Here is a 26,529-nt window from a genome sequence, read left to right as displayed (position 1 = left end):
ACTGCTTTGATGTGGGACACTCTGTGTTACATTGCCTTGTGTCACCCTCAATAGCCTTGTGAAGTGCTGCTTATTCCTTAGGTAATACTTCCTGCCTATTTAGGCTTCCTGTCCAGAGGTTTCCCACAGTGGTCTAACACGGGACGGGCAGCATGGTGGTCATGGATGCACAGATGTAGTAGTTGACTCCCAGGTTATGAAAGAAATTGCTCTGTCATCATAGTTAAATCTTAGGTGTTGCAACATGGTCATTGATGAGGGCTGCAAATGCATAAGCATTGTTACTACTACCAGTGCAGATAAGGCAATAGAAAAAGCATCAGATCTATGCCTGTGACCACAATGTGCAGTATTTTCTAGAGGCTGCTGTACATATTCTCCAGCATTTGTGTTGCACACTCATGTTTCAAGCTGTGAGCCTGTATTGCTCTGTAGACGAAGAAATAGAATATTTCATCAGGTGACAGAAGCATCTCAGCCTATGATTTTGTCGGTCAAAATATTGACTCTGAAAACTTCGACTTCACCTGAGCCAGATTTTGACCACCAAGTGTAACTTAGAAATCATCTGCCTCTGTGTTTCTAACTACAGGGAAACTGTGAGGGGATTGTTTCTGAGACATTACAGCAGAAGCACAAGAAAGTGGACTTTCCAAAGAAAAATAGTATTGTCTTCAGTTCCTGCTGTCTAAGAGTTCATGTGGGAAAGTTCATTTAATTTCTTTTTAAAAAAGTCTGTAGCTCACTGGGATGCATAAACAGCTACTTTCAGACACAGTTTGTATTGGAGTTTCAGGAATCTGAACAAGCATGCTGAAAAAAATGCAGCAATTTACAAAGACAATAAATCATTCAGTTAGAAACAAAGCCACAGCTTTCCTATTCGCAAGAGTTCCCTTGTAAAGCAAGCCAATACATAGCCAATGTACAAAATATTGCAAAAGGAGCTTGAAAGTCTTTTGTAATACATTTTTTATGAAGTGCTGCATATAAAAATTAAATTATACTGCACCTTTCTAGTTACTTTCTGTCCTGCTTGTCACTTAGTTTTAAATCTGTATATGATTCAAGCAGACAAGCATTTTGCTTAGATACCTCTTTTGCTGATTACCAAAGAAAGCCTTTCATAAAGCTTTTTGTCTTTTGGAGTGTCATTTATTTTGCATTTTTTCCTTTTAAATACCCTGCAGTTTCTTTGTACTTGATATTCAACAACTACCTGACTCACAGCCGCATTTTTCTCTAGAGGTAACCCACAGTAGATAACTGTCTCCAGTAAAATTTCGTGTTTATCAATAGGCAGGGAGGAATCTTGCCTTTACAGAATCATGGCAGCTAAGACGACAGTGGAGGCATACCATCACTAACACCAGTCTGTCTTTGGTGAAGGGTGTCAAGGGATCTTTAGTACACGTGGCAATTGGATCAAGTTCAGATATGTCTTAGGGAGAAGATATATGATACAGCGTAGTCCAAAGCAGCAGACTGGTGATCAGACTCACAGTCAGGATTCAGCTTATCATACAGATCCCAAATGATTTTAGTCTAATGTGTTGCCCTTTCTGCCTTGGCCTCACATGATATTCATGTGACAAACTCCTTTTTTGCATAGTCAGACTTCAGGGAGTCAGGCCTGAAAATGTATCTGTATCTCATAAGTGCTGACAAAAAGAAAAATGAGAAATAATAACAGTGTCTCTCCTCATTTCTTTCTTTAGTTCTGTAGATGCATCTGAAGCCCACAGTGTTCCTGGGTTTGTGTGTTTTCTCTCCGCCAAGGATATTCCTGGCAGTAACGTCACTGGCATCGCTAATGATGAGACTGTCTTTGCTGAGGATGTGGTATGTTGTTAAAAATAGCCTTTTTCAATTGCACTGCTCAGGAGATAAGACTTCTCATATCATCCAGTCAGTGAATTCTCCTACCTTATACAGAGGTAAATCCTAACTGCACTGGAGTCAATAGAAATTTTGGTGCCAAATTCAATAAGGCCTGAGTCCCTTTGCCCCGTGCCCCTCTCCTCTGTGTCATCTGCACTATTGTCCTCTAAGCTGCAGGCTACTGGGACAGGCTTACTCACTTGATTACTGCCCAAAGCTCTTTGTGATCGTTTTCCCTTGACCGGTTTTAAATAGACCGGTCTGAACAGACAGATTAAAAACTGCACAAAAAGAATAGATGAAGAGAATTATCACGAGCCTCTCAGTTACTGCATATATACACACCAAATGATGGCGGGTCCTAATCTTGCCTGTAGGTCACTTGTGTTGGTCATATCATCGGTGCAGTTCTTGCAGACACACAAGAACATTCCAGAAGAGCGGCTAAAGCTGTGAAGATTAAGTATGAAGAGCTCAAACCTATTGTCACAATTCAGGTAAGATGGCTCAAGTCTGCTTCTGCAGTTAGTTTGGGACCCCCTAATGCCTACTTCTATTCTCACACGTGGTTATTTAGCCACACCTTTTTGTTTATCTTTGTGGGTGCAGCAGTATAAGGATAGAAGGAATAATTTGTGTATTTAAATATAAAGAGGACACATCTTTTATGTGGTACCAATTGGGAGTACAGTAACTTGTTCTGTGTTATTTAAAGTTAAACCAAATAAACCAAACTCTTGTAGATATGTTGTGCTCAGCACAAATTTATTTAAATTAACAAGGTTACTGTCAGTTACATTCTTACCCATAGGTGCTTGCTTTCAATATTCTCTGGTATGACCCTGCTGGCTTCACCGGTATTCATTCATTCTTCATTCTCTGATTTATAACACTCAATAATAGGGTGTGAAAACATTTCTTCTAGCTCTGTCACTGCACTGCTTCTCTGAGATTTCTGCAGACCACTTGTCTAGTTTCTAAGCTGATGAAATTGATTGTCAGAAGTTCATTCTCCACTGTGAACGTTTCCACTGACTGTATGGACACAGCCCTTAAGTGGCTTTTCTCAAAGCTGAAGAAATTAATGTCAACAATTTGTGATCATGTCATACTTTTTTTTTTTTTAACTAGAGGGCTTGTAGACAAGACTTCTTTATGTGACAGTAAAAGCAAATGATAATATCTAATACAGCACTCGCATCTAGAAATGAGAAAAAAAATGTATGAAGCCATTCTATTTGGGGAGAAATTAGAAGCATGGGATTCTAGTTTTTTTCAACGGTCAGTATTACATACCATGTGTTTTGTAATGTGAATTGTATTCATGCAAATACAAAGAGTCTGTGCATTGTCTAGTACAGACATTGGTACTGTCATCTGTGAACAGAGGTTTTGGTTTTTTTGTATGACTTGTCAGTTCACAAACAACGTGTGAGAACTTTTCCTTTTCTGAGGCTTCTAGTTGTTTATTCAACGAGGGAAGATGAGAATGGAGCCAAAAATGTGCTGATTTTTTTGTTGTTGTTGTTTGATCATTCTGTGGGTGTTTTTTCATTATGGAAAGCTTCAGTTTTGGCAAAAGTGAAATGCATTTGTAAAACTTCCCCACGAAAGATTATTGTATATTAGCTGAGAAGTGAACTGTTTCTGCAGAAGTTCTCATCCTGAGAGATTTAGTTTTTGCCTTCTGTCTCTTCTTTTACTCTTTTTTTTTTTTCCCCCATTTTCTTTCTTTTCATTTTGCCCCCCTTCTGGGCCACAGACTATAGTTATCATAAGTTGCAAGTCGTAGCTCTGGTGGCTACAGACCTTGAGGTTCTGGGTCCATAATGTAAAATGGGTCACAAGGAGCAATCTAAGATTTTCCAATTATGGTGTTTATTGTGAAATTGCTATGTTGCCAAAAATTATTTTGTACTGCTTTAAGTGAAGTTGCTTGGCTATTACCATAGTTAGTGTCTGATAAGTTCTTGTCCTTTTTATCTTGGATATTTCTTGTTCATTCAGAGGAAGCTTTGTTTTCACTCTGCGTCCACAAAAATTTAATTATGTCATTATGTTTCCTAGGAAGCTATTGAGGAACAATCCTTTTTTAAGCCTATAAAGAGGATTAATAAGGGAGACGTGAAGAAAGGATTTGAAGAATCCGACCACATTTTGGAAGGTGAGAATAAGCATAAATACTTCTTTTAAAATAGGATAGTTTGTGACAAAAGAAGTGAAGCTATCAGCCTCCTTTTTATGCATATGATACTGAACTCAAGAAAGTAAGGCTTGTGGAGATAATTATTTCATATTAAGTTTCAACTAACTGTTTATATACAAATAGCTCCTGAAAGATTTAATTTCAGTTTCAAACGGACTTGGATGCTCCAGGCTGTGCCACTGTGAACACTCTTCCAGTGTAAGGACACGGGTTTTTTTTAAGCAAATATTCTACGAAGTGATTTTTTTTTCCCTGAAACGTATCCATATAGGAGCTTTTCCCTGTCCAAACATAGTCTGGTCTCAATCTTATAGACGGTCAATTTTGTTTAACCTAGTATACGACTGTATCTTATGAAAATGGGACGTACATGCATCTGAAAACCTGATCCACCAACATTGGTGACTGTAGGTATCATGAAGAACATGGCAGTACCCTGTAACACTTTCTCAACATCAGTTGTTGGTCTGTCTTTGAGGATGGGGTTTTCTTGCTGTGCTTCTTGGTTTCATTCAGTTGGAGTGTACCAAGCAGGTTGTAGAGATGTGGGTAAACACAGCAATTATCAACATCCATTTAAAACATCTATGAGTTAGGAGGGGAGAATGCCAGAGCTGTGAACTGGAATACTCTGTCAGACCCATATCATTGCTTGGTGTATGTATCACTGATCAATAGCTCCTGAGAGGAAGAGTCTCAAACATCAGACCTTTGGAAAACTATGTATTTATTGATAGGAGGGTGTTGTATCCCTCTTACAGATCTGAGGGGGAAGTTAAATCAGTTAGACACAAAGCTTGGTGTGAACGGATTATTCTCAAAGATCACAGAAGAGCATGCCACCCTTACCTTCCCTGTAGGCGAAGCGGGGAGTTATTCAACTGAAACACCCATTTCCAGATCTGTCATTTGTTGTATTGTGGTATGCATTGCTGAGACTTTCCTCTGCAGTCAGCGATTGGCGCTGGCACTTCAAAGGTGTCATAAACTGTTGTTAACTGTTTCTTATAGTGTATTATACTATACAAAATGAAAACACTGTGCCAGACAAGGCAGAAATTGTTCTGAGCTAGAAGAATAGGTTATTTAAAAGGCTGCAATACTGCGTGAATGCCAGGCCAACCCCCTTGAGAAGACAAGAGCAAGGCCCCTGCTACGTACCAGAGTAGGCGTTGTCTCACGCAAATGTGCATTTCTCACTGAGGTACCTAATGAAGGCAGCTATTTTGTTGTTGCTGAATTGAATAAAAAGAAGAGAGGAACAGGATTTTGAGAGCTGCTCTGAATATTAATTTTCATGGCAGCTGAATAGATCAGGGCCATGACTGAGAAAGGAGGTTGATTCTGACATTTAATAGTGTGTAGCATGACCGGAAATTGTACCCTCAGCACTCCCAGCTAAGATGTCCTGGGAAAGAACCACATGCAGCGACAGAGAGTTGATTCCCAGTTAGATCTTCTTAAGTCATTTGGGGTTTCTATTTTTGGTATCCTGTTTCAAAGTCTGTAACCTTGTATTTGACCAGCTCAGCTAGACTATACTTAGTTTATTTTTATCCTTCATCTTGGTGGTGTTATCAGGGCAGTCTGAAAGGCACCAAACATTGCAGCTTAAGGGATGCTGGGTTAATTGTGTGGTGTGTAGGCTTATTTTTGAAATGCCAGCCAATTGTGTTTTGGACTGAAGATTTCTAGAAGGTGGAGGGGAGTGGGGGGCGGGCATGTCTGGGTTTTTTTGGGGGTTTTTTTGTTTTTTAAACGTTGAACCAGAAGTGTCAATTTTAGAGCTAGGGATATCCAATGCTGGGCAGTGCAAAGGATTGTCATTTAACACATGTCAACAGGGCAGTAGCTCACAGGCAGCACATGATGGGAGACACCTTGTAACACCAGGGACACCCTATCTTTGGGGTGTTTCTTTCAATTTTCCAGGAGAGATGTACCTTGGTGGGCAGGAGCATTTCTATCTGGAAACTCACTGTACTGTGGCTGTACCAAAGGGGGAAGACGGTGAGATGGAACTCTTTGTGTCAACCCAAAACCTAATGAAGACACAGGTACTGCCTCATTGACCTGCTAGCTAAAAGGCATTTGTTTCTCAGTTTCAGACTAGATAAATGGTTGTCTTATGGTTGGTCCTATCTTGTCTTGAATAAAAAAAACCACATAGGCTTAGAGTTGGGTATGGGATCTAAAGTCCATATCTATCCTACTGGTGTCCTGAATCCAATTCCAAGTGACAGAGATGTTTCTGTTGGCAGCACATCTTTGTCACCAGGGACTACATACTTAACCCTTTCTGGAGAGGATGCCAGCTGGTCAGTAGGCATGGCTGTTGAACGACATGTCAGAAAGACAGGTGGTGTAAACACTGACTATATATACCAACTCTGCCATCTTGTGAAATAGGCAAGTGGCACTATGGGTGTCTTTGGCCTGTTTACTGACTCACTAAGACTGTCCAAAGGTCTCATTAATTAGAGTGAGGAGAATGGACAGAGTAGTACAGGCGTCAAACCCTGTGCTAAATGAGACCTATGTCTTGGTAACCTCATCTCGTGTCAGCCTCTTCCTGAATCTGGTGCTGTCTGCTGAAGTACTGTGTGCCTTCCCACCTCAGAGATGAAATACTGGGCTTATTGGTTCCAATTGCATCAAATCGAATTGCAGGACCAATAGGACCTGCAATGTAACAGAGTATTTGCACTGTTGCAATGCTTGCAGAAAGGCAATGTATTGGTATCTAGTTCTTAGCACCAGCTCAGCTCTGCACATGTTCTGCTGTTCTGTTTTTCTTTAGGAGTTTGCTGCTAATGCATTGGGAGTCCCTTCAAATCGGGTTGTTGTTCGAGTGAAAAGAATGGGAGGAGGATTTGGAGGAAAAGAGACTAGAAATACTATTTTGACAACTGTAGTGGCTGTCGCAGCCTTCAAGTAAGTTTGGGTATGGGGAACAGGGATTTTTCCTTTCAGACTGTCCCAGCCTGCCTCTTTCTGGACCACCATTTGCACTGGAGCATTCTTCAAGACTCTTCATGTCTTGTTACTGTACAGCTTATAGCAAGCCTGGGATTTCCCAAAGGAGGTGTCTAATGGGCTCTTAGCTGGTAGCAGGAATTGAACCTGCTCAGAGGGGCTAAGCTTTATGCCAGAATGTCAGCTTTTAATAGAAAGGGGGAAACCCCCCTTACTCTGCTGTTCTTTTGGTGCTCTCTGAAAAGTCTTGCATCTCAAATTATCTGCCTCTCCCCTTCACCCCAAACCCTTTCAAAATCCAGCACTAGCCATGCTGGCTGTTTCGTATAATAGAGGTATGAAAGTCTCTTCCTGGCTCAAAACTCTACTACACCAGCCTTGTACCGCTGGTTGTCTGTTCTTCTGCAAACTCTCTTTGGATTTTTCCCTAGGAAGGGTGGCAGGCCACTGAACAGAAACCCACACTTTGCAAATCCCTAAAAGCTCAGGGAATGAACCTAGAATGTAACCATTTGTGCAGCATACATTGGAAATGTGCTTCTGGTTTCTGGAGTTTTGATATGGGCTCATCTTTAACTGTGCAAGTTTCTGTGGTTGTGAATGAACACAGCCTCTGAGATGACATCTGTGCACTGCGTGTAACACTGCCCTTCCCAGTACTGCCCTTGTAGGTGAGGATGCACCCTGCTGGCGATGCTAGATGGATCTTGCAATACAACAGCAATTTGATCAAATACCTTTGGAAGAGAACAACCAAAATGAAGCTCCTGTGCTTAAATCAGTTTTAATTTTCCTGTTCTGAGCAAACCACCTGCTTTCTATAATTAGTCAGTAATACATGTGCATTTTTTTCTTTCCTTTATCTCTGCCAGCCAAACCACTGTTTTGTATCCCAGAGGTTATGAAATAACATCTGTGGCATTCCCCACATATTTTTTACACCCTGAAGAGAGGGAATAGGAAGGCAGAATTGTTAGAAAATTAAGAGCAACTCCTCCTCTCCTCCTTGTGTTCCTCCTTGGATAATAAATAAGCAAATGAAAAACAAGGTCAAATTGAAGGCTAGTTAGTACTTTACTTAGCATTATTATATAATTCGTATGGCAATCTCTCTTGCAAAGCCAAGAGAGTGCCTTGAGTACTCTGGAAAACAGTGATTGCTCAGTTATTAGCATCTGTCTCTGTAAGAAACCATCCTTTTTAGTATAAGGACTCTGCTAGAGTTTTCAAAACCAGGTCCCAACTTCTAAGATCTTTTTTTGTTTGTTTGTTTTTTACTCAATGTTGCCATTTTCTTAAGAGAAAGATCTATAAACCAAGCACTTTACCCCTAACTCCCCATTGCCACTCTGGAAAGACAATGCTCACCAAAAAGAGGAGAGTCTTGCTCGGAACTGTATTGTGTGTTTCAGGCTTTGCCTGATAAATGTATCCTTTGACAGAACTGGCCGCCCAGTAAGGTGCATGCTGGATCGAGATGAAGACATGCTGATAAGTGGTGGGAGACATCCCTTCCTGGGGAGCTACAAGGTATGCATGCATATGAAATGAATGCATGTTGTCTCCGTGTTGTCACCTGAAACATCAGAGAGTAGTAAGATACTATGAAAAAATTGCTGCTCTGATTGTTTCACTGCTGATCTCCGCTGCCGCAAATGGATCAGGTCAGCTGGGTTATAGCATTATTCCTGTCAAAGTCCTGCAGAAATTCTTTTGGCTTGGGTGGTTCCCTTCCTGTGACCTCAGCATAAATAATTCCCTCTTCCTTGCAACCAAGACTTTTTGCTCCTGTTGGCAATCACATTGCTCTTAGGTCTTCTCCATTTGTTTACAATTTCGTACTACTGTTTGTTTTGTTAAGTTCCTTTCCTCTTCAATCCCCATCCAACTGCTTCTGCTTCTGAAAGCAAAAAACTGTTAAGGAAGGTGTGGCTGTGACAGGTGGCCAGCACTTACTTTAGAACAGCGCTCTGGAGCAAGATTAAGATGCATAAATGGACCCTTTACTAGGAAGCTTCCTCAGTTGCTGCCTGTGCTTGTCCTGTGCTGCAGCAGGAGACAGTCAGCCTTTTGCCTCTGTAAGGTCCATTCAGTTTTTGGAGGAAAGCACAAACCAGAACATTTTGTAGAAAACTGATTACTGAGGAAACTCTCTTGACAGGTTGGTTTCATGAAGAATGGGAAAGTCAAGAGCCTGGAGGTGTCATACTACAGCAATGGGGGCAACTCTGTAGACCTCTCTTACGGTGTAAGTAAAATTTTCTGATGGCTAACTAGGCGGAAGACATTTCCCTGTGCAATCTTTCGCTCTGACTTCAGAGAGTTGTTGTATACAGCACTGCTTGCACATCCTGCTCTCTGACATGACTGAAAACAGACCTTGATGGGTTTTTGGAGCTTCTACAACTGCTCTCTGAGCCAACTGACCTGCCTTGGCATGTGCCACATAATTCTTATTGATGCTGTAATAACTTGGGTTAGGCAAAAGGGTCAAGACAATTTGTGTTGCGTTACAGAAGACTGTGATGGGAAATTTGTTGCACAATGCAAGATGACTGACGGTTCCCCAGCTTTGGGAAAAGCTGGTTCCTTGGAACAAGAAACATGCAAGTCAATAGGCTGATGAGGGCAGAGTGCCACAATCAACAAGCTTGTTAAGGACTGGCTAAAGCTAACATTAGGTTCACAAGTGCTAAGGACAAGAATGGGCCAGAGTTCTGAGTTTGTCTCCAAGAAAAAAAAAAAAATTCTCATTGCTGATGAGTAAAAAACCTCTCCTTTTTTGTTGTGTGAGTGACCAACCCAATTGCCTTGTGTCAGTCATGTTTATTCTAGCTCTCTTTCTCTAGTCCACTGAGTCTTTGATAATTTTCTGCAAATGTGAATCCATTTCAGTAGGAGAGAACTGCAAGAGCTCTCTACCAGAGCCACATTCAGTGCTAGCAATGTGGTTGGTACTGTGCAGAGCAGAATGGCAGGCAAGTGTCTTTGCATAAACTAAGGGCCTGGTTGAGAGTACATCTCTATGAATTGTCCTTTTCACTGTGTGTGAATCAGGGGATTGGAAAGCGCTCCTTGTTGAAATAAGGTTGGGATGTGCATAATCTCCTTCTGCTGGAAGGGAAATCTGGGAACAAAAGCCAGAAAGAAGCTCTGGCCCTTCCCCAATTTGGACAATTAGTGGACAAAGATCTCAAATCTCACAGTTTAGATGTAGCTATTAAAAAATCTTTATTTCATACAGTTGGCCTTACTGCTATATCTCAGTTGCTGAGTCACTTGAAATCAGCAAGACTTCTTTTCCAGTAACAGATTACTCAGTATAATTAAAAGAAGATCTGGTTCTTCCAGGTGGGTAATGGCATTTAGTAGCAGTTTGGCTCAGCATGGGCCAACAGAGGACTTTGAAGCTCAATCTGTCCCAGGGTCATAAGTGTCAACACAAGTGTGCTTATTGTCCTGTCCTTCAGGAGGATGCTGCTTGATGGTCCATTGCAAATGGGAGGGAGTACTGGCTGCACCTCAGTGCTCATCCAGCTGTGTTGACTACAGAACTGCAGAGCACAAAAGAAAGTGCTGGTTGTTGTAAATTAGCTTCAGAGCTTTCCAGCCTGGCTTTGGCAGCTAGTGAGAAGTCTGACGTGTGATTCATATAAAATGTGTCCACCCCTATTCCTTCTCTTCACCAGGTTATTGACAGAGCCCTGTTACATTTGGATAACTCCTACAACATCCCCAATGTCAGCAGCGTGGGCATTATTTGCAAGACCAACTTGCCTTCCAACACAGCATTCCGTGGCTTTGGAGGGCCCCAAGGAATGATGATTGCAGAGTGCTGGATGAGTGACCTTGCTCGGAAGTGTGGACTGCCACCTGAGGAGGTACAGATCCACTGACACATTTCAGGGTGGTTCTGCCTTTGAACAAGCTCTGAGAACTGGACACAATCACAGAAAACTATTAAGCATAAGAACTTTTGCTTCATTTTTGCTAAGCCCTTAGCAGGATCTCAAACTTTCGGTGTGACAGCCACCTTATAGCATGGACTATCTTCTGCTTCATTGAATTCCCTCAGTAGCCTCAGTTGTGTAACACTGGCTTTAAGGATAGATATTAAAAAAAAAAAAAGTCCAAAGGCACTAGGTACCTTGATCTTGCTAACAATGTGCTTAAGTCCCAATTTCTCTTGAAAATTCCCAACCTTAAAGTCTTAGTCCCCATTTTCCTATAAAAGATATATGTCTGTTAATTCTACTGTTCTGTAGAGTAAGCAGAGGAGTATAACTAGGAACCAACATGCTTTTGATGTCATCCATTAAAAAGACATAGTCTGCAGCATTAAACTTGGTGTGTCCTTTATATGTCTCTTTGGGAAGGTGCGGAAGCTCAATCTTTATCATGAAGGAGACCTGACTCATTTTAACCAAAAGTTGGAGGGATTTACTCTACGAAGATGCTGGGATGAATGTTTGTCAAGCTCTAGCTATCATGCCAGGAAGAAACTGATTGAAGAATTCAACAAGTAGGTGTTCTGGAGCTGTCTTGTCACTGGGTGCACCTATTGCCCACTAACTTCTGAAGTGCTCTTAGTAACTTGAATGATGTGAAGTCAGACCTTATATTTGCAGAGTGACTTCTGAAAATTTCTCTTTTTGAAATTCCTTCATGCTCATTGTGGGACAAAACCTCTATCAGTGAGCTGGTGGCTTAACTAAGGCAGGAATCAGACCTACCATGACATGATTTTGTAAGGGAAATATAGTAAAGGAGAGGGAGTCTGTTAAGTCCAGCAAGGCTTTTCAAATGGCTGTTAAGGCAATTTGTTTAGGCTTTCCACTGCCTTATAGTCTTTTATAGTTGGCTTGTATATAGAAGTGAATAGTTAATCGTCCAGACAATTGCTTCTATAATGCCTGGGGGAGCATCTTCAGTTTGGATTTCTTCTTGTTGCAACCCATAAACAAAGCCAGACTTTCATAAAAATTACTGATTAACTCAGCCTATATTGCATTCAGGTATTTCATTTCTGCTTTGATACCCAAGCTGACAGAGGGAAGCATAGTACTGTGTTGCAATGAAAGCCTCATGAGTATATGAATAATGTTCTTTCCTTGCAGGCAGAATCGCTGGAAGAAGAGAGGGATGTGCATCATTCCTACCAAATTTGGCATCAGTTTCACTGTCCCATTTCTGAACCAGGTCTGTAAGTGTCATTCATCTTTTAAGAAGAGAAGCTAGATGTCTCCCCCAGGCCCTCCTCCATTTGTATGAAACTGGAGCTTTTCAAAGTAGTAGTAAATCAGTTAAGAAAGAGCACACATTTTTCAAACCAGAATGAGCAACACAACAGTTACCAGTTTATACTGTCCAAAAGACACCATAACGCAGCTATGTTTCCATGGTATTGTGTTATGTTAATTTCCCTGCCTTATTCCCTCTTCCTCAATAGCCAAAACACTGTTCCTGTGTTTGACCTGACTTGATGGACTGTCAGTGGTGTTAACAAGTTCAGGTGAAGGCTGCATCTCTGTTTCACAGGGGCAGGTTTGGGTTACTTTACCTGCTTTCTGAGCTAAAAATACTGACTAAGGTTTGTTATGTCATTGGAACTTCTAGTGAGTTGGTGAGAGTAAACTAAACTCACCTCAAGTGTAAACTAGTGGCTTTAATTATGCCGACCAACAACACTGGTCTAGTTCCAAATTAATTTTCTCTGTAGTTTGTAACTGAAATCTGCTATGTACTTCGCTAGTTCATTTATGAAGACTCTTGGATTAATGTTCCCTTTTATAGGCTGGAGCTTTGGTCCATGTGTATACGGATGGCTCTGTGTTACTAACCCATGGGGGGACTGAGATGGGTCAAGGACTTCACACCAAAATGATTCAGGTAATAATGAGTTTGGACTTAACCGAATGAGGCACCTTTTCAGGAAAATAACACTCACTCTATCGTATTGCCTCAGACAGCTTGATGCTTCCTCTGTGTGCGTGTGTAGGGTAACAAATCATGACTAGTTCCTCTTAATTGTTTCAGCAGCAGTGCTAGATTTCCAGAGTATTATCATAATTGAGTGTGAAAATTAGATTCTTCATCATCTTAATTCTTATTATGTAGATAATGCAGGTTATGCTTACAATCTAGCTTCTCTGGCAATTTCATTTAATCCCATAAAGCACAGTTTACATATATTTTATACAAAAATTAGTCATATTGCAAACGTATTTATCTGCATGTGCTAACGCCCTTGTAGTTAAAAAGGCCTAAGGGAGCAACATTGCTTTGGCAGGGAAATGAAATGGAAATCTAATAGGGCTCTCTATCCTCTTATAATTGTTGAGAGAAGAATTTAGTCTCACAATAGTGAAATGAATGTCTGTCATTGTGGCAAAAGTGTATGTGTATGTCCTTACACACATTCAGTCTGTGAAGGGCAAACTTAACAATGTTCTGGCTAGCTCTCAGTCACTGAATCAACTGAGTCTTCAAGAAAAATAAAATTTAGGACTGGAGAGGGTAGAGGTTGCAGTGTGGATCATAGCAGTGTAAGCAATGAACGATAATATAAGAGCAGCTTCTTACTAATTGTTTACCTTTGCTCTGCAGGTTGCTAGCAGATCACTGGGAATCCCCACCTCCAAAATTTACATCAGTGAGACCAGCACAAACACCGTCCCAAATACCTCCCCGACAGCTGCATCTGTCAGTGCGGACATCAATGGAATGGCTGTCCTTGTATGGAAACTAAGTTATTTCAACTAGTGTGTTATAAGCTAGGACTCCAGAACATGAAAGGTTTATGTGTATTTATCTATTGCTTAAGGAAAACACAACCATCAAAAGGCAATTCCAGGCTAAGGATACCTCATAACTTCTTTACCTGCTATAACTACCAAATGGTGTTAGATGATAAAGGACTGTATTTTTTTCAAGTTGTTCACAACTCTTCTTCAGTCCTTTTGTAGTTCTAAAATGGTCTGTGATTACTCAAAATGAACAGAAGAAAGCTTTGATTTAAATAGCTACCTTCTTAGTAATTAATGTGGCCTTACCTATAACAAATATATTGTGCTGCAGATATTAATAGCAGATGTTTTGTGGGCTGTGCTCCAGAACCAAAGACCTCTAAGTATTGATATACTCAGAGGAAACATCCTTATGTAGCAATCGCATGGTCATGACTGTCTCTGTGACATGGTGAAACTACAAAGGCATATATTTGCAGGGTATGTGACTCTTCCATTGAAAAGAGGAATTTAGTACTGGTCATTCTCAGGCTTAAAGAAAAGGTCAAGTGTAACCTGTAAAATAAAATCATCAGGCTGTTTGTATTCTCTGCACAGCTTGTCTGAATAGGTTGAGTTTTGGCAAGAACATATTTTTTTTTCAGTGTTATAGGATCATCTTGCTAGATATGCTGAGATGTCCTGCTATGACTTGGTACAGATAAAGTTACTGTATAAATGGATGGACTTCTGATATTTTGTGTTATGGCCCGGAAAGTTCTGTGCTGTGTTTGGGATTCCTTTCTGCTATCAGCACAGCCAATCTGCTTTAAAGTCCTTTTCAGCAAACACTTCTTCCTATATAGCAAGACATCTGTTAGTGAACTTTGTTCCTTTTTATGATGTGCCTAAGTTCTAAAGGCAATATTGATTTAAACAGAAGGTTCTTTGAAACTCTTATAGGGCTCTTAATACTATAAGATGACTTTTCACATCTCAAAATATTGCTTCTCTCTCTTTGTTTCTAGAATGCGTGTCAGACTATCTTAAAAAGACTTGAGCCAATCAAACAGTCTAATCCCAAAGGATCATGGGAAGAGTGGGTAAGCTGTTTATATCTGTCATGAGACAAGTGGGCAAGGTCAGAGATTGTTTTAATTAGCAAACCCTGTATGCAGATATATCCTCCAGACCTTATGCATCTCACTAGCAAAGATGTGAGCAAAGACAGTGAAACAGAAACCTGGCAAGGGAAGTAACCAAATCTTGCAAGGGGTCATCCCCAAAACATCAGTTATGACTTTAATACCGAGATTTCTCCAGATCCTGGGGCCTGCCTATGACAAACTTGACCAAATAAAAGTCTTGAGTGGTTACATATATCTTTCTAGTCAGGATACAGTCTTGGACAGGAAGAAACCTGATTTGTAGTGAAAGGATTCTGTGACAAAGATGACTCTTTGAGCTGCCATCCACCTCCTGTAGTGCTCCTTGCCTGCAATATCTCTGTACCCTCAATAATAAGAGACTGGTGTGCCGCAAGGCTCTCAGGCCATTTTCTGATCCAAGCTCTTCTCTTCATGGGAGGAGCTTTGACTTTGTGATTTGGAAGTCAGGATAGGATTTCCCCTGGCCTCACTGAAGTCAAGACGACTGTCAGTTTAACCTTTGTCTCTGAGGTTGAAAGTCTAACCTGTAGCTGAGAGCTGAACAAACAATCCTGCTACCAACGGGCAAGTTCTGCCCTTGGTAGCTGCTGATGGGGCCATTTGGGGAAGCAGCTGCACCATGATGTCTCCCTTGGCACTGCTTCTGCTGGGTAGTGTGACAGCTGTCTGTCACTGGACACCTTCTATTCATGCTCTCCTAGAAATGTGTTTGGGGTAGCTATTTTGCAGGGACTGGTTGGACAATGACTGTTTTCAAACTCTTTGTCACTTTGCCAGATTAAAGCTGCCTATGTGAACTGTGTTAGCCTGTCGGCCACGGGGTTTTATAGGTGAGTGAACATCCACACTGCAGAGGTACAGCTCTTACTCGATTGCAGGGGTTGCATCCAGGGAAATTCTGGGAGGATTTACAGTCCCTATCCTCCTGTCACTGCTCTGATTTAGGACTGCATTCCCTTTCCTACCTAGAAGTGTTAAGCTGAGGTTAACACTCTCCTGGCTGGGGAGAATCAGTTCCTGATGGAGCACAGCTCTTGGGGCCAAGTTCAGATCTCATGTAAATCTGAAGTAGATCATAGATCTAACTTCACTCTAGCTGACGTTAAGTCTGAGGAGGCATAAATGAAGTCAGAGCTTTGCCTGGGGCTCTGCTCTGTGTCAGCCTCGTGACTTAGTGTTGCACTAGAACCATCATACCGGGAAAAAGGGGGCAGGGTTGTCCTTGAGGACAAAGCTACTTACGGCAACTTGCTGGAGTGGTATCCTGTCTGTTGTGGCATGGGAAGATACCAGTGTTTTCAATTTCATTCTCCCACTTTAAACTCTTCCTGGTTCCTGTGCAGTTCTGAAATGAGGCACTTTTCTTAGCCTACTGTACTGCTGGAGGAAAACAGAGATCCATCATCTTTGAAGCAGAGGGGTTGACATAAAAAATAAACACAGTGTTGAGAAAAGCCTATTTAGGACTAAAATACAATATGAGCTCATTTCTGTTGCATCTCTGAAATGTGTTTTTCCCTTAACCAAGTGACTGTCCCTATTTTAATAAACAAGTTTTCAGATAAAGTATAAGTAGCCAGATACAAAGTTTGCCATGAACTGTGCTTAAAATCAGTTCTTAGCTTAATCCAGTTTCTGGTTCAACTTGATTATTAATGACCTCTAAGAAACGTTCAACTGCACTCTAAAAGCAAAAGATTTGCTACTGGATTGGTGGGAATGAGCTTGTAATAGTCATCACAAGCCCCAAGATTCATGGGAAAATAAAGATGGCTAAAATAGTTTGGTAGCTTCAGTCAGGTTTTGTAATACAGAGCAGCTTTAGCAGACTTCTATTTATAGTTGTTTACACTTTTCATTTCTGCATGGGCTTGACGGAAGGGATGAAACAAAAATGAATAAGGATTTCAATACATTGTAATGTGTTTGTATTCATTTTGACTGTTCATGGAATGAAATGTGGTTTTGTTTTGTTTGTATCAAGAATTCCTGACCTTGGCTACGACTTTGAAAAGAATGAAGGGAAACCATTCTGCTACTTCAGTTATGGCGTTGCTTGCTCCGAGGTTGAGATAGATTGCCTGACAGGTGACCACAAGGTGAGGGGGTCAGCAGTGAAATAGCCCTCTGTGTTTAGGTGAAGGAAACATTCACAGGGAGTTAGAACAAATACTGGGTGTCAGCCTGTTCCTAGCTCTGTAATTGGTCTGGTGTGACCTTCAGTAAATTTCTTAATTCCTCTGTTCCACAGTGCAACAATCCGTAAAGTATAATAAAATGATAACTATCTACCCTGCAGGGATATTAGGAGGCTTAATGAATGATTGCAAAAGTTATTGGATTTGCTTAAGTAAGAGATGGCAGCACTGTGTTAGCACAAAAGAACAGAAACACACCGGAATTGAGTTAATCATTAAAAATAGCACTGAAGACTTTCAGAGAGAGAAAAAAGAAAAAAAAAAAAATCATCAGAATCTGACCTAGTTGGTTATGCTCAGGTACAGAGTACTGACGCTAGCAGGTTGGAACTAGTATAAACTGGATCCATTGGATCTCTGGGGAAAACTGCAGTGAGTTCCTTTGATTTACTTTAGGGATGAACTCGGATTAAAAGTCAGTGTGAAGAGTTGAGCTGATTGTTGAACACTGTCCAAGTGTGGGTAGTGGCTGGATACATTACTCCTCATACAAGACCATGGTGTACCAGTTTCAATCTTCTGTGCTGATTTATTCTTTATTTCTGCCTCTTAGAACATTCGCACAGACATTGTTATGGATGTTGGTACCAGTCTGAACCCAGCCATAGATATAGGACAGGTAAGTGAAAGTGTTGGTATTTCCACCATGTTAAAGTGATCACACTACTCTCAGGCTTTTCTAGATGAGCCATTATCCCTCTCGAGGTTGTGTCTTTGCAAACAGAGCATTTTAAACTTCGGTGTCCAGTGAGGAATTTTAGGCTAGCTATGAAAACCCATTTGACCTACACTTAACTATGCAATAAGCACAAAATTTTCTAGGGGAATATCCTGTTGGGGGTGGTTTTGCCTTGGATATTAAGACTACAGCATATTCTCCAGTTACCACTACACTGATACTTCTCAGCATCTGTCTTGCCTAAGGAATGAATCCGGATAACACTAATATGATGAAATTACCTCATCTCAGGCTTAGTTTCTACAATGTGGCATGTAAGACTAAATCCCACACCTGATTTTTATGCTCCTATCTGTCAATATCAAGTCCCACTTAATTCAATGAAAATCCTTCTGTGAATAAAGAGCTAGGGTGGTAGATTCTGTCCTCCAGCTACTGCTCTGTAGGAATCTCAATAGGAAGTTGGACCAGTCACTTAGCTTGCAAATTCCTTGGGCAGGGACAAAAGCTTACTTCCATATTTTGTGCAGTAATAATCAAAATGATACCTCTCAGCAAATAAAGGCAATAAACACAGGGTTATTTGATATACCAAGAGATGAATCGTTAGATATTTGCATATGCTCATCTAGCCATCTTAGCTCCCTTGCTAACTCTAGATGTTGATATAGTGTAACTCCAGTGAAACTGCTGCAGGATTTGGGGTTTACATGAGAGCACGAGTTGCTGAGCAATGCTATAGTTAAAATGAACCTTCTTTGAAAGTGACATTTTTTCTGAAAGAGACTGTTTGAAAGTGGACAAGGGGAGAAGGAGCCTTTCTGTCTTCACAGCCTGTCAGTTTGGGTCTGGGAATAAAGAGATGGGCTATACAGAGCCTGTCAGATCTCAATTTCCTGTGTCCTTCCATGAATTGCTGCAGAGGATCTGAGGGCACAGAAGAGAAAAGATGTATGACTGCAGGAACACAAGTACACAGAGTTGGGTTAATGAACGTTTGTGCCAAATCTTTAGACTGGTGTGCCTGTCAGACCTCTCTGTGGGCACAGAGAGCAGAGCTTCTTCATGTAGGGTTGTTCAAGCACATCCTCCTCTCATAGCTGCTCCCCTTTTTTTTTCTTAATTTTTTTTCCCTAAAATTTACAGTAGAAAAACCATGCAAATAAGTCTTTAGTACTTGAATGGATATGAGTGTTTTTGCAGGTGTCTGTGCTGGTGACCTGAGAATATGCAGTACTTAAGAAAGCATTTATACTGAAATAGAAAGCACAAAATAGTTTGTCTTCAGATATGTCGTCTTCAGTCCTTTTTGTATTCTTGTCCTTTGAATTATCAGCAGGTACAACTCGTTCAGTGTTAATCTACCTGTGAAGATCAATATTTTGGCATTGATTTCTCCTCCTTCTTGCTTCATCAGAAAATTCCTGTCCTGCGTTTACAGCATATCTGTTTGCACGTATTTTTAAATTGCTTCACCTGCCAGGGAAACGCAACCACATCTGTGTGGGAGCACAGGAATTGCGCAAAGGTTTCAAGCTGTACTCGGCAGAAGGGACAAGGGTTTAGAGATGAAAAGTGGAAAATTAGTCAGGAGGGGAAGGCTGAAAACTCCAGTGGAAATCATCGCTGTTCGTTCTTGTGCAGGGAAGAAGAACAACAACAACAAAAAAATGTAATCTTGTTTGGATATGTTTGTAGATAGAAGGAGCGTTTGTCCAAGGCCTTGGGCTCTTCACCATGGAGGAGCTGCGCTATTCTCCTGAAGGGAACTTGTACACTCGAGGGCCTGGGATGTACAAAATCCCAGCGTTTGGAGACATCCCAACAGAATTCTATGTGTCTCTTCTCCGTGACTGTCCAAACAGCAAGGCCGTTTATTCATCCAAGGTATACCTGCGAGATCTGCTCTATAATTCTGTGAAGCTGAGTGTGCTAAAGTAATCATGTATGTGTCTAAATAGTTAATCTTGTTATTCTGGCTTTATTCTGGGGCCGGGATGTTTTCCCATTCCTTACTGGAAATATGTATACTATCCTTCATAGTTAGGAAGAACAGACCCTGCACATTGCTGCCCTGATTGTCCATTAGAGAGAACTGAAGTGGTTTTGCTGTGCCAGTTCTGCTGCAACAGAGGCTGCCAGCTTCCCCCTGCATATCAAGGTCCCTAGTTGCTCTTTCCTGGCACTAGAGCCACCACTGTGGATAACACTTCTAGCAGTGTCATTTCCCCAGATCTGATATACCAAGATCTTTTGTCTGAGTTTTCATGTTTTGCTTTCTTGACTGTTTCACAGTGCTCATGTCACCCTTAAAGGTCCATTATTAATCCACATGTCCTTCAGCTGTTTCCACTGCAGTCAGTGCTGCTCTCTGCAGCTAGTGAAGGCTGCACAGAGCAGGGCTGGATGTACATTGTCAATGGATTTGCTTTACTTATGGTTCAACAGAGCATTTACAGAGGCCACCCAGCATCCTTATCTGTATATGCCTGGCCTGCCTCCCTACAGTTTCCTATTTCCCCTCCGTCCACAGGAACATCAGTGAGGAGAACTTTTTGGGTGATTAGTGCTGATGACAGAATTAAGAAAAAAGGGCCTGGCAGGGACCTCAGTACTAGATAATACTTGTGTAATCCCTGAGGGAGGCATTCCTGCTGGTTTGCAAGGACTTCCAGTGATGGAGCATCATGTTGTCTGCCCAGACAACTCACCACTGCCTTATCTGAATTCCCTTTGCTCCAATTTTAGCACCATCCAAAAGGTTGTGGGAATGGGTTAGTCCCTTTTTCCTTCATAACAGCCTTGCTGTGTCAGAAAGCTTGTGTTTTCCTACTGCCTCTTCTTTAAATGGACTGGGGATTGTTTTAGCTCAGTCTTTCCTCACTGATCACACCTGACAGACTGGAGGCTGTTCTAGCTTCATGTTTCCTCACTGATTGCATTTGGGAGACTGAGAAGTTAGAAAGAAGGAATGAGGAATGTGAACAATTCCTGATTTTCACATTGGGCTTGCTTATCCTTCCATTAGCCTCATTAGTCTTTCCAGGACCAGGACCATTTTGGGCTGCAGCCTCACTCTTGCTTTTGCTCTGTCTAGGCTGTGGGAGAGCCACCTCTGTTCCTGTCTGCCTCAGTGTTTTATGCCATTAAAGATGCCATCTACTCGGCGAGGAAGGACTCTGGCCTGACTGAACCGTTCAGACTGGACAGCCCTGCCACCCCAGAGAGGATCCGCAATGCTTGTGTGGACATCTTCACCAAGATGGTAACAGCTTCTGGTTTCATAGTCTGCTCCCTAGCCAGCCCTACCCCACATGGAGTGTGTGTGCTGGTCGCAGTGGCCCAGGTCTGGGATTAGGGCAGGATGGGGAGGCTGTGGCCCAGCTTAAGCAGATGTTTTTTATTTCATGGGTGTTGTCCTTCATTTAACATGCCACCAAATGAGAGACAAATCCACAGACCAGCATTGCTAGGGCTCCCATTGCAGGAAGGGCTGCCATACAGTATCAATGAAGGTGCGGTTCATCCCTCCATCCTCCAAGTGCTGTCTGTAGAACAAAGGCACTGACTTCTTGTCCTGATGCTCCTGACTATCATCTCTTAGGGGATCACCACCATTAACATATGTTGCAGGTCCACTCTGTGATTTAGTGGTGTCTCTCAGGGAGGGAGGGAGAAGAAAGTGTTACTGAAAATGCTCACTTCTCCTGAATGTTATGACCACAGGAGCCTCCTTAGAGGCTGTGGGTTTGATCTGAAGGAGTGCAGGAGTTAACCCTGTCACTGTCTGTTCTTGGGCTCCTCCTCTATTGCAGTGTTGTGACAGGGCTACATAGGAGCGGGTCCTTGCACAGAGCCCTGCTCATTCCTGTGCGACTGGGAAAACACAGCTGTCCGTCCATGTGGGCATCCTCCAGGCTTTTGTCAGCTTGAACCGCACTGTGGTTAACAGCCAATCCTTCTCACCTAACACCTGCATCACTGTCTGGGAAGAAGGACTTGGAAATGGTTTTGAGAATTTGCACAAACGGTTCACCATCAGGCTCAGCTAGAGCTAGGCACAGCCTCTAACAGAAGTGCCATGAGACAGACATCTCTGTTTTGAAAGACTGGGATACGAGTTCAGATCTCCAATGGTACAGTCCTCCACCTCAAAGGGAGCATGGTGGGCCATGCCAAACCCAGGCCAGGACCCTCATTTGTTGTTAACTTGATTTTTTTTTCTCATTACAGTGCCCTTCTGCTGAGCCAGGGACCTTTAAGCCATGGTCTGTGCGCGTGTAAAAGGGAAGTTTGAGGAACAAACTCTCCTCTTGAAACTGAGCTTACACCAGAGGGACCACAAGGCAGTAGGACTATAATGGAAAAAAACAAAAAAATCTGTGTTCATGTGGCTCATCCACTGATTCATGGAGCTTTCACCTTTAATTGTCCAATCATTGTTTTCTCTAGGAGAGGGAATTGCTGCCAGATTATAGCTGTGATGACGAGTAGGTGGAGAGTGATGTTATCCAGGTGTAACTGAAAAATCTTACAGGTTTCATTTAAAATTGCTGCAAGGATGGGAGACATGCTTATTACCAGCTAATGTGAAATGGCAGGGTGGTTTGGTTGGGCTTTTTTTCCTACTATGGGAAAACATGGACCACCTTATAATGCTATGCCAAGAAGGACTTAAATGCATTGAACCCAGACAAACAGTCCTCTAGCTGAGATGGGGGAAGGCATGAGAGGCACTGGGGGCTGGACCCCGTTGTGTCCCCTCTGCATACAAAGCCAGATATACGCTAGAGGAAGATGAGGAGGAGTTCTGATGTTAGTTAACGAAGATGGCCTTACCTATGTAACAAAAGTGGTTCAGAGAAAAACCCTAAAACGTGACCAATAGCTGATTTATCCTAAGTTAACTGACGATTGCTTTGTCCGCACTGGGGCTTTAATGAATTCTTAGTTCACGTGCTACCTGTCTTCTCTGATTAAAGATGAAAACTAGAGATACCAAGAGGACTTCCAGCAGGGTGCTGCTTTGTTTGACACAGCCTTTTCCCGCCCCACACCTCCACATCTTTCCCCATCTTTTAAATAGGAAAGGACATAAGAGACCTTGGAGTAACACAGAAAGTTACTCATCATTGTTCCCAAGGCAATTTATATCAGCCCAGGCAAGGGACAGGAGGAGGATGAACACAGCAGTGGATTAGTTGGCTCTGGGTGCCCTCTAGGGTCAATCCCTTGCTGTCATGCTATGGCCTTGCCTTCTTTTCAAGACAACTCTTTTTGCTGAAAGTAAGAGAATGGGTACATTTTGCTACAGGGACTGCTTGTCTGAAAAATGTGCTATCTGATGACCTCATGCCTTCTGGGTTGAATGCATTTTTCATGTTGGATTTAACACTGAGCATCCCTCTTCACAGGTTTTGTCACTGTCAGATTTAACACTGTAGCATCATGTTATCTCTAGTTGATGTCAGTCATGTACTGTACCTGCTCATCATGTGCAAACTTTTATCCGTTTCTCTGGCCCACAGCTTTATGAAAATGTCCTTTTTCTATTTTTGCACTCCTAGGGCCATCAGAAAAATATGGTGCAAGAGGATGTAACTCCATTGCCTTATATAAAATTTTGCTCACCTACCAACTGCTTAAAATTGGCCTCCATCTTAAGACTTAACAATGTATGCACAGTTTGAACTATTTTTGAAGCACTCCAGGGTATATAGCTTGGAAATGTGTAGCTTTATTTCTCAGCTTAAAATATTATGGTTCTACCATCTAGAAGAAGGGCATTTGTATATGTGAGTTGCAGAAAGTATTTTGTGCCTGCGGGACTTGCTATGTAATTGTTTTATTAATTGAAATATGATATTGGTGTTTCTTAAGCTCTGAGGTACTGCGCAAGAACACATTTTTGTTTTCTCCTGAAAGTTGGCAATATGTAAAAAACCTCTTAGAGAAGAAAATGTGATCATTTGTGTGCAAGAACAGCTATTGGAACCTGTGTATTCACGTTCTTGGATGTCCAGGAAGGGAGGCAAAATACAAAGTCTGTAAGGGGTAGACTGGTATCAGCACTGTTTCTGTGGCATCCACCTCATGGGATCGCTGGACATGCTCATTCAGACCAGGCCAAGAAGTAGTACAAAGGGAACGTGATGTGTGTTAATGCAGAGCATGGGGAGCTACAGGCAAAGAGCGTGATAGCGAGGAGCTTCCAGCATCGTCTCAGGGGAAAGCCACCAGCGTTCACAAGAGGCCTGCTCCCTGTGAGGGTCCTGGGACACGATGGGATGTCACTAGCAGGATGAGTAAGTGCTCTTTATCCCCTGTGGGTCTGGGAGCACCTTTTTCATCATTTCAGAATAGGTTTGCAGTTTCTCACATAGCCACAGTGACTGCCTGGTCAGGTGAAATTTTTTAGATTAGATGTATCAAGTCCCTCTTTTGTTATTTGCTTTGTGCATTAATTTGAAGTGTGTTTCCCAAGTTACGTGTACACACAGTGGTCAGATCAGGCTAGTTCAGTGCAGACCTTAGCCTGTGGAGCTGTTTTTGCTGCAGCATCAGCGAGCCACTGTTTCCCAGGCACCAGTCCTTGCCCTCAAGCCCACCCCAGCTCAGGGCCCTCTTATTACTCTTCCACAGCCACTAACTGACAGAAGGAGGAAACACCTTCCTTTTGGGGTGCACTGGAATCGAATGTAAATGATATCAAACACGGGGGGGGGGGGGGGAATGCTATAACATCGGGGTTGCAAAGTAATTACAGAAACAGGTTTTGAGGGTGTAGGAAAAAGGGAAGCTTGGAGACTAATATGAATTTACAGAGATATCAACATAATACCTGGCTGGGTTGTGGGTGAGACAGGGACCTTAAGGAACGTGAAGCTGAGATTTTCATTTCACCTCTTAAGTGTCTTAACATTTCATACATTGCTTTCCCATGGAACTAAGTGCCAGGCGCCTTAGGGAAGGGACTGGGACCTGCTGCGGAGGGCTGGCAGGAAGAGAATGATACTGCTATAGGATAGCCCAACTTAAAATGTGGTCTGCACTTCAAAGCTGTCCGAGAACAGCTCTCCTGTTGTGAGCGCACAGCACTGTCCTCTGCTAGGTGCCGAGTCAGATCTCTTCACGCACATCTCGCTGCATGGGATTTCAGCTTGCAATCGCTGAAGGAAAAGCTACTTACAAAGAAAAACAATGTTCCTTTCCTAGTACTTTTCAGTGAAATACAGCATGGATGCATGACTATAATGTTATGTATAATCGGAAATTTGCTGCTTCTCTCCTTCCAGAACTGTATCCTCAGAAGAGGAACTACGCCATCTTGCTAGACTGTAAAGTATTACGCACAATAACAACACTTAAGTAATAATTGCTGTAGCTGGATAGTTTGTGGGAGGGTGAAAGGAGGCCATCAGATCTGATGTCTTAACGCTATTAATCGCATGCCCCTCAATGAGAGAGGGAGGCCAAGTTTTTGGTAATTGTTTTAGGTCAGTTCTAATCAACAGCTTTCACTATTGTTCTTTAATGAGCATTGTCAAATGGTGTCTTTGTCACATGAATGTACGCAGAATTCTCGGTGAATGTCACAACATTGCAAAATAAAGCTAAAAAATAATCTGGAAACTAGTATGCTGTGGTAAAAGTCTGTCATGATTTGAAAGCTGGACAAGAAGCTCATCCTTGGTGTTTGGCAAGGATGGACTCTTCCCAGAGGCTGCGAGGCAGATGAGCTCAGTGGCCAAGGCTGGGAGAGCGTGGGTGGTTGCTCCAGGCTACCCAGCTGGATGCAGCAGGTGAGCCAGCTGGAGAGCCTGGGCCTCCACCTGGCCAAGGGCGGAGCCAGCTGGAAGCCAAGTTCAAAAGAAAGCAGAGTCAGTCCTTGCACTCCTGTGCCAGGAGGATCTTACAGTAGCCGCACCGTGTTTCTCCACAGCAGCACAGTGATGCATCCTGATGCTTCTAGCCACCTCCACCAGGCTCACCAGCTGCTGAGACAAGGTGGAAGGCTGGCTGGCTGCATGGCGTGGCTGGTACCTGGTGCAGCCTGCTATATCCTTGACTCATTGCTATTGAGTAGAGCTGAAAGCTAGGCTTGGCCCATTTGAGTCAGCCCTGTAAAGGGGGGAACCTCACTCAAAACTTGTGAATGGAGCAAGCATCGTGTTGCATCCCCAAGGTCCTCTTGAGCCTAAACATGCAGGAAATAGGAGGTCATAAAAATGGAAGAGTCCACACAGAACAGATAAAACCAAATGATGGGCTGGGCCGGGCCTGGCCTTCCCTGAGTATAGAAGGATTGGGAACATCAGTGGTTCCCCAGGAAGGTGTGCCACCCTGTGTCATATCTTACCTACTTGTGCAGACTCCAAGTGATGCGCTCCTTTGGGAGCACTTGTTGTATCTGCGTGGGGACATTTGTCATGAAGAACACATTGCCAAACCTCTTGGCCCAAAAGGGAGCCCAGAATATGAAATGGCAGTGCAGGCAGAGCACGTGCAGATGCTGCTGTGGTTTGCAGCAAGTCCAGCCCACCCTACTCCAAAATGCTGGGTTTGCTGAGAGCCATTTACCCCATTGCAACTCAGTTCATGCAGGTTTCCAAGCCCCAATGCCATGCGTATCCCTGGTGCCTGCTCTTGCTGTATTTAAACACAATGCAGGTGTGCAAAGAGCCTTGATACCCTG

General features: G+C 42.5%; 1 protein-coding gene across 1 annotated transcript in view; it reads left to right on the top strand.

The window, feature by feature from the left end:
- Nucleotides 1-22,118, top strand: part of XDH (xanthine dehydrogenase) — a 51,010-nt gene extending 28,892 nt beyond the window's left edge. Inside the window, exons 20-38 of the mRNA XM_075707044.1 lie at nt 1,719-1,842; nt 2,259-2,378; nt 3,949-4,045; nt 6,020-6,144; nt 6,888-7,021; nt 8,506-8,593; nt 9,225-9,311; nt 10,753-10,944; nt 11,440-11,585; nt 12,181-12,262; nt 12,857-12,952; nt 13,670-13,798; nt 14,817-14,891; nt 15,735-15,787; nt 16,942-17,056; nt 17,709-17,774; nt 19,533-19,721; nt 20,932-21,099; nt 22,068-22,118. Of these exons, the coding sequence (XP_075563159.1) occupies nt 1,719-1,842; nt 2,259-2,378; nt 3,949-4,045; nt 6,020-6,144; nt 6,888-7,021; nt 8,506-8,593; nt 9,225-9,311; nt 10,753-10,944; nt 11,440-11,585; nt 12,181-12,262; nt 12,857-12,952; nt 13,670-13,798; nt 14,817-14,891; nt 15,735-15,787; nt 16,942-17,056; nt 17,709-17,774; nt 19,533-19,721; nt 20,932-21,099; nt 22,068-22,118 (2,137 nt within the window). The remainder of the gene's footprint in view (nt 1-1,718; nt 1,843-2,258; nt 2,379-3,948; nt 4,046-6,019; nt 6,145-6,887; nt 7,022-8,505; nt 8,594-9,224; nt 9,312-10,752; nt 10,945-11,439; nt 11,586-12,180; nt 12,263-12,856; nt 12,953-13,669; nt 13,799-14,816; nt 14,892-15,734; nt 15,788-16,941; nt 17,057-17,708; nt 17,775-19,532; nt 19,722-20,931; nt 21,100-22,067) is intronic.
- Nucleotides 22,119-26,529: the final 4,411 nt, after the last annotated feature.

Source organism: Pelecanus crispus, chromosome 3 (genome assembly GCF_030463565.1).
Source record: "Pelecanus crispus isolate bPelCri1 chromosome 3, bPelCri1.pri, whole genome shotgun sequence".
Lineage (NCBI taxonomy): Eukaryota > Metazoa > Chordata > Aves > Pelecaniformes > Pelecanidae > Pelecanus > Pelecanus crispus.
The sequence above is the reverse complement of the archived record's forward strand: the minus strand, read 5'-3'. Positions and strand labels throughout refer to the sequence as shown.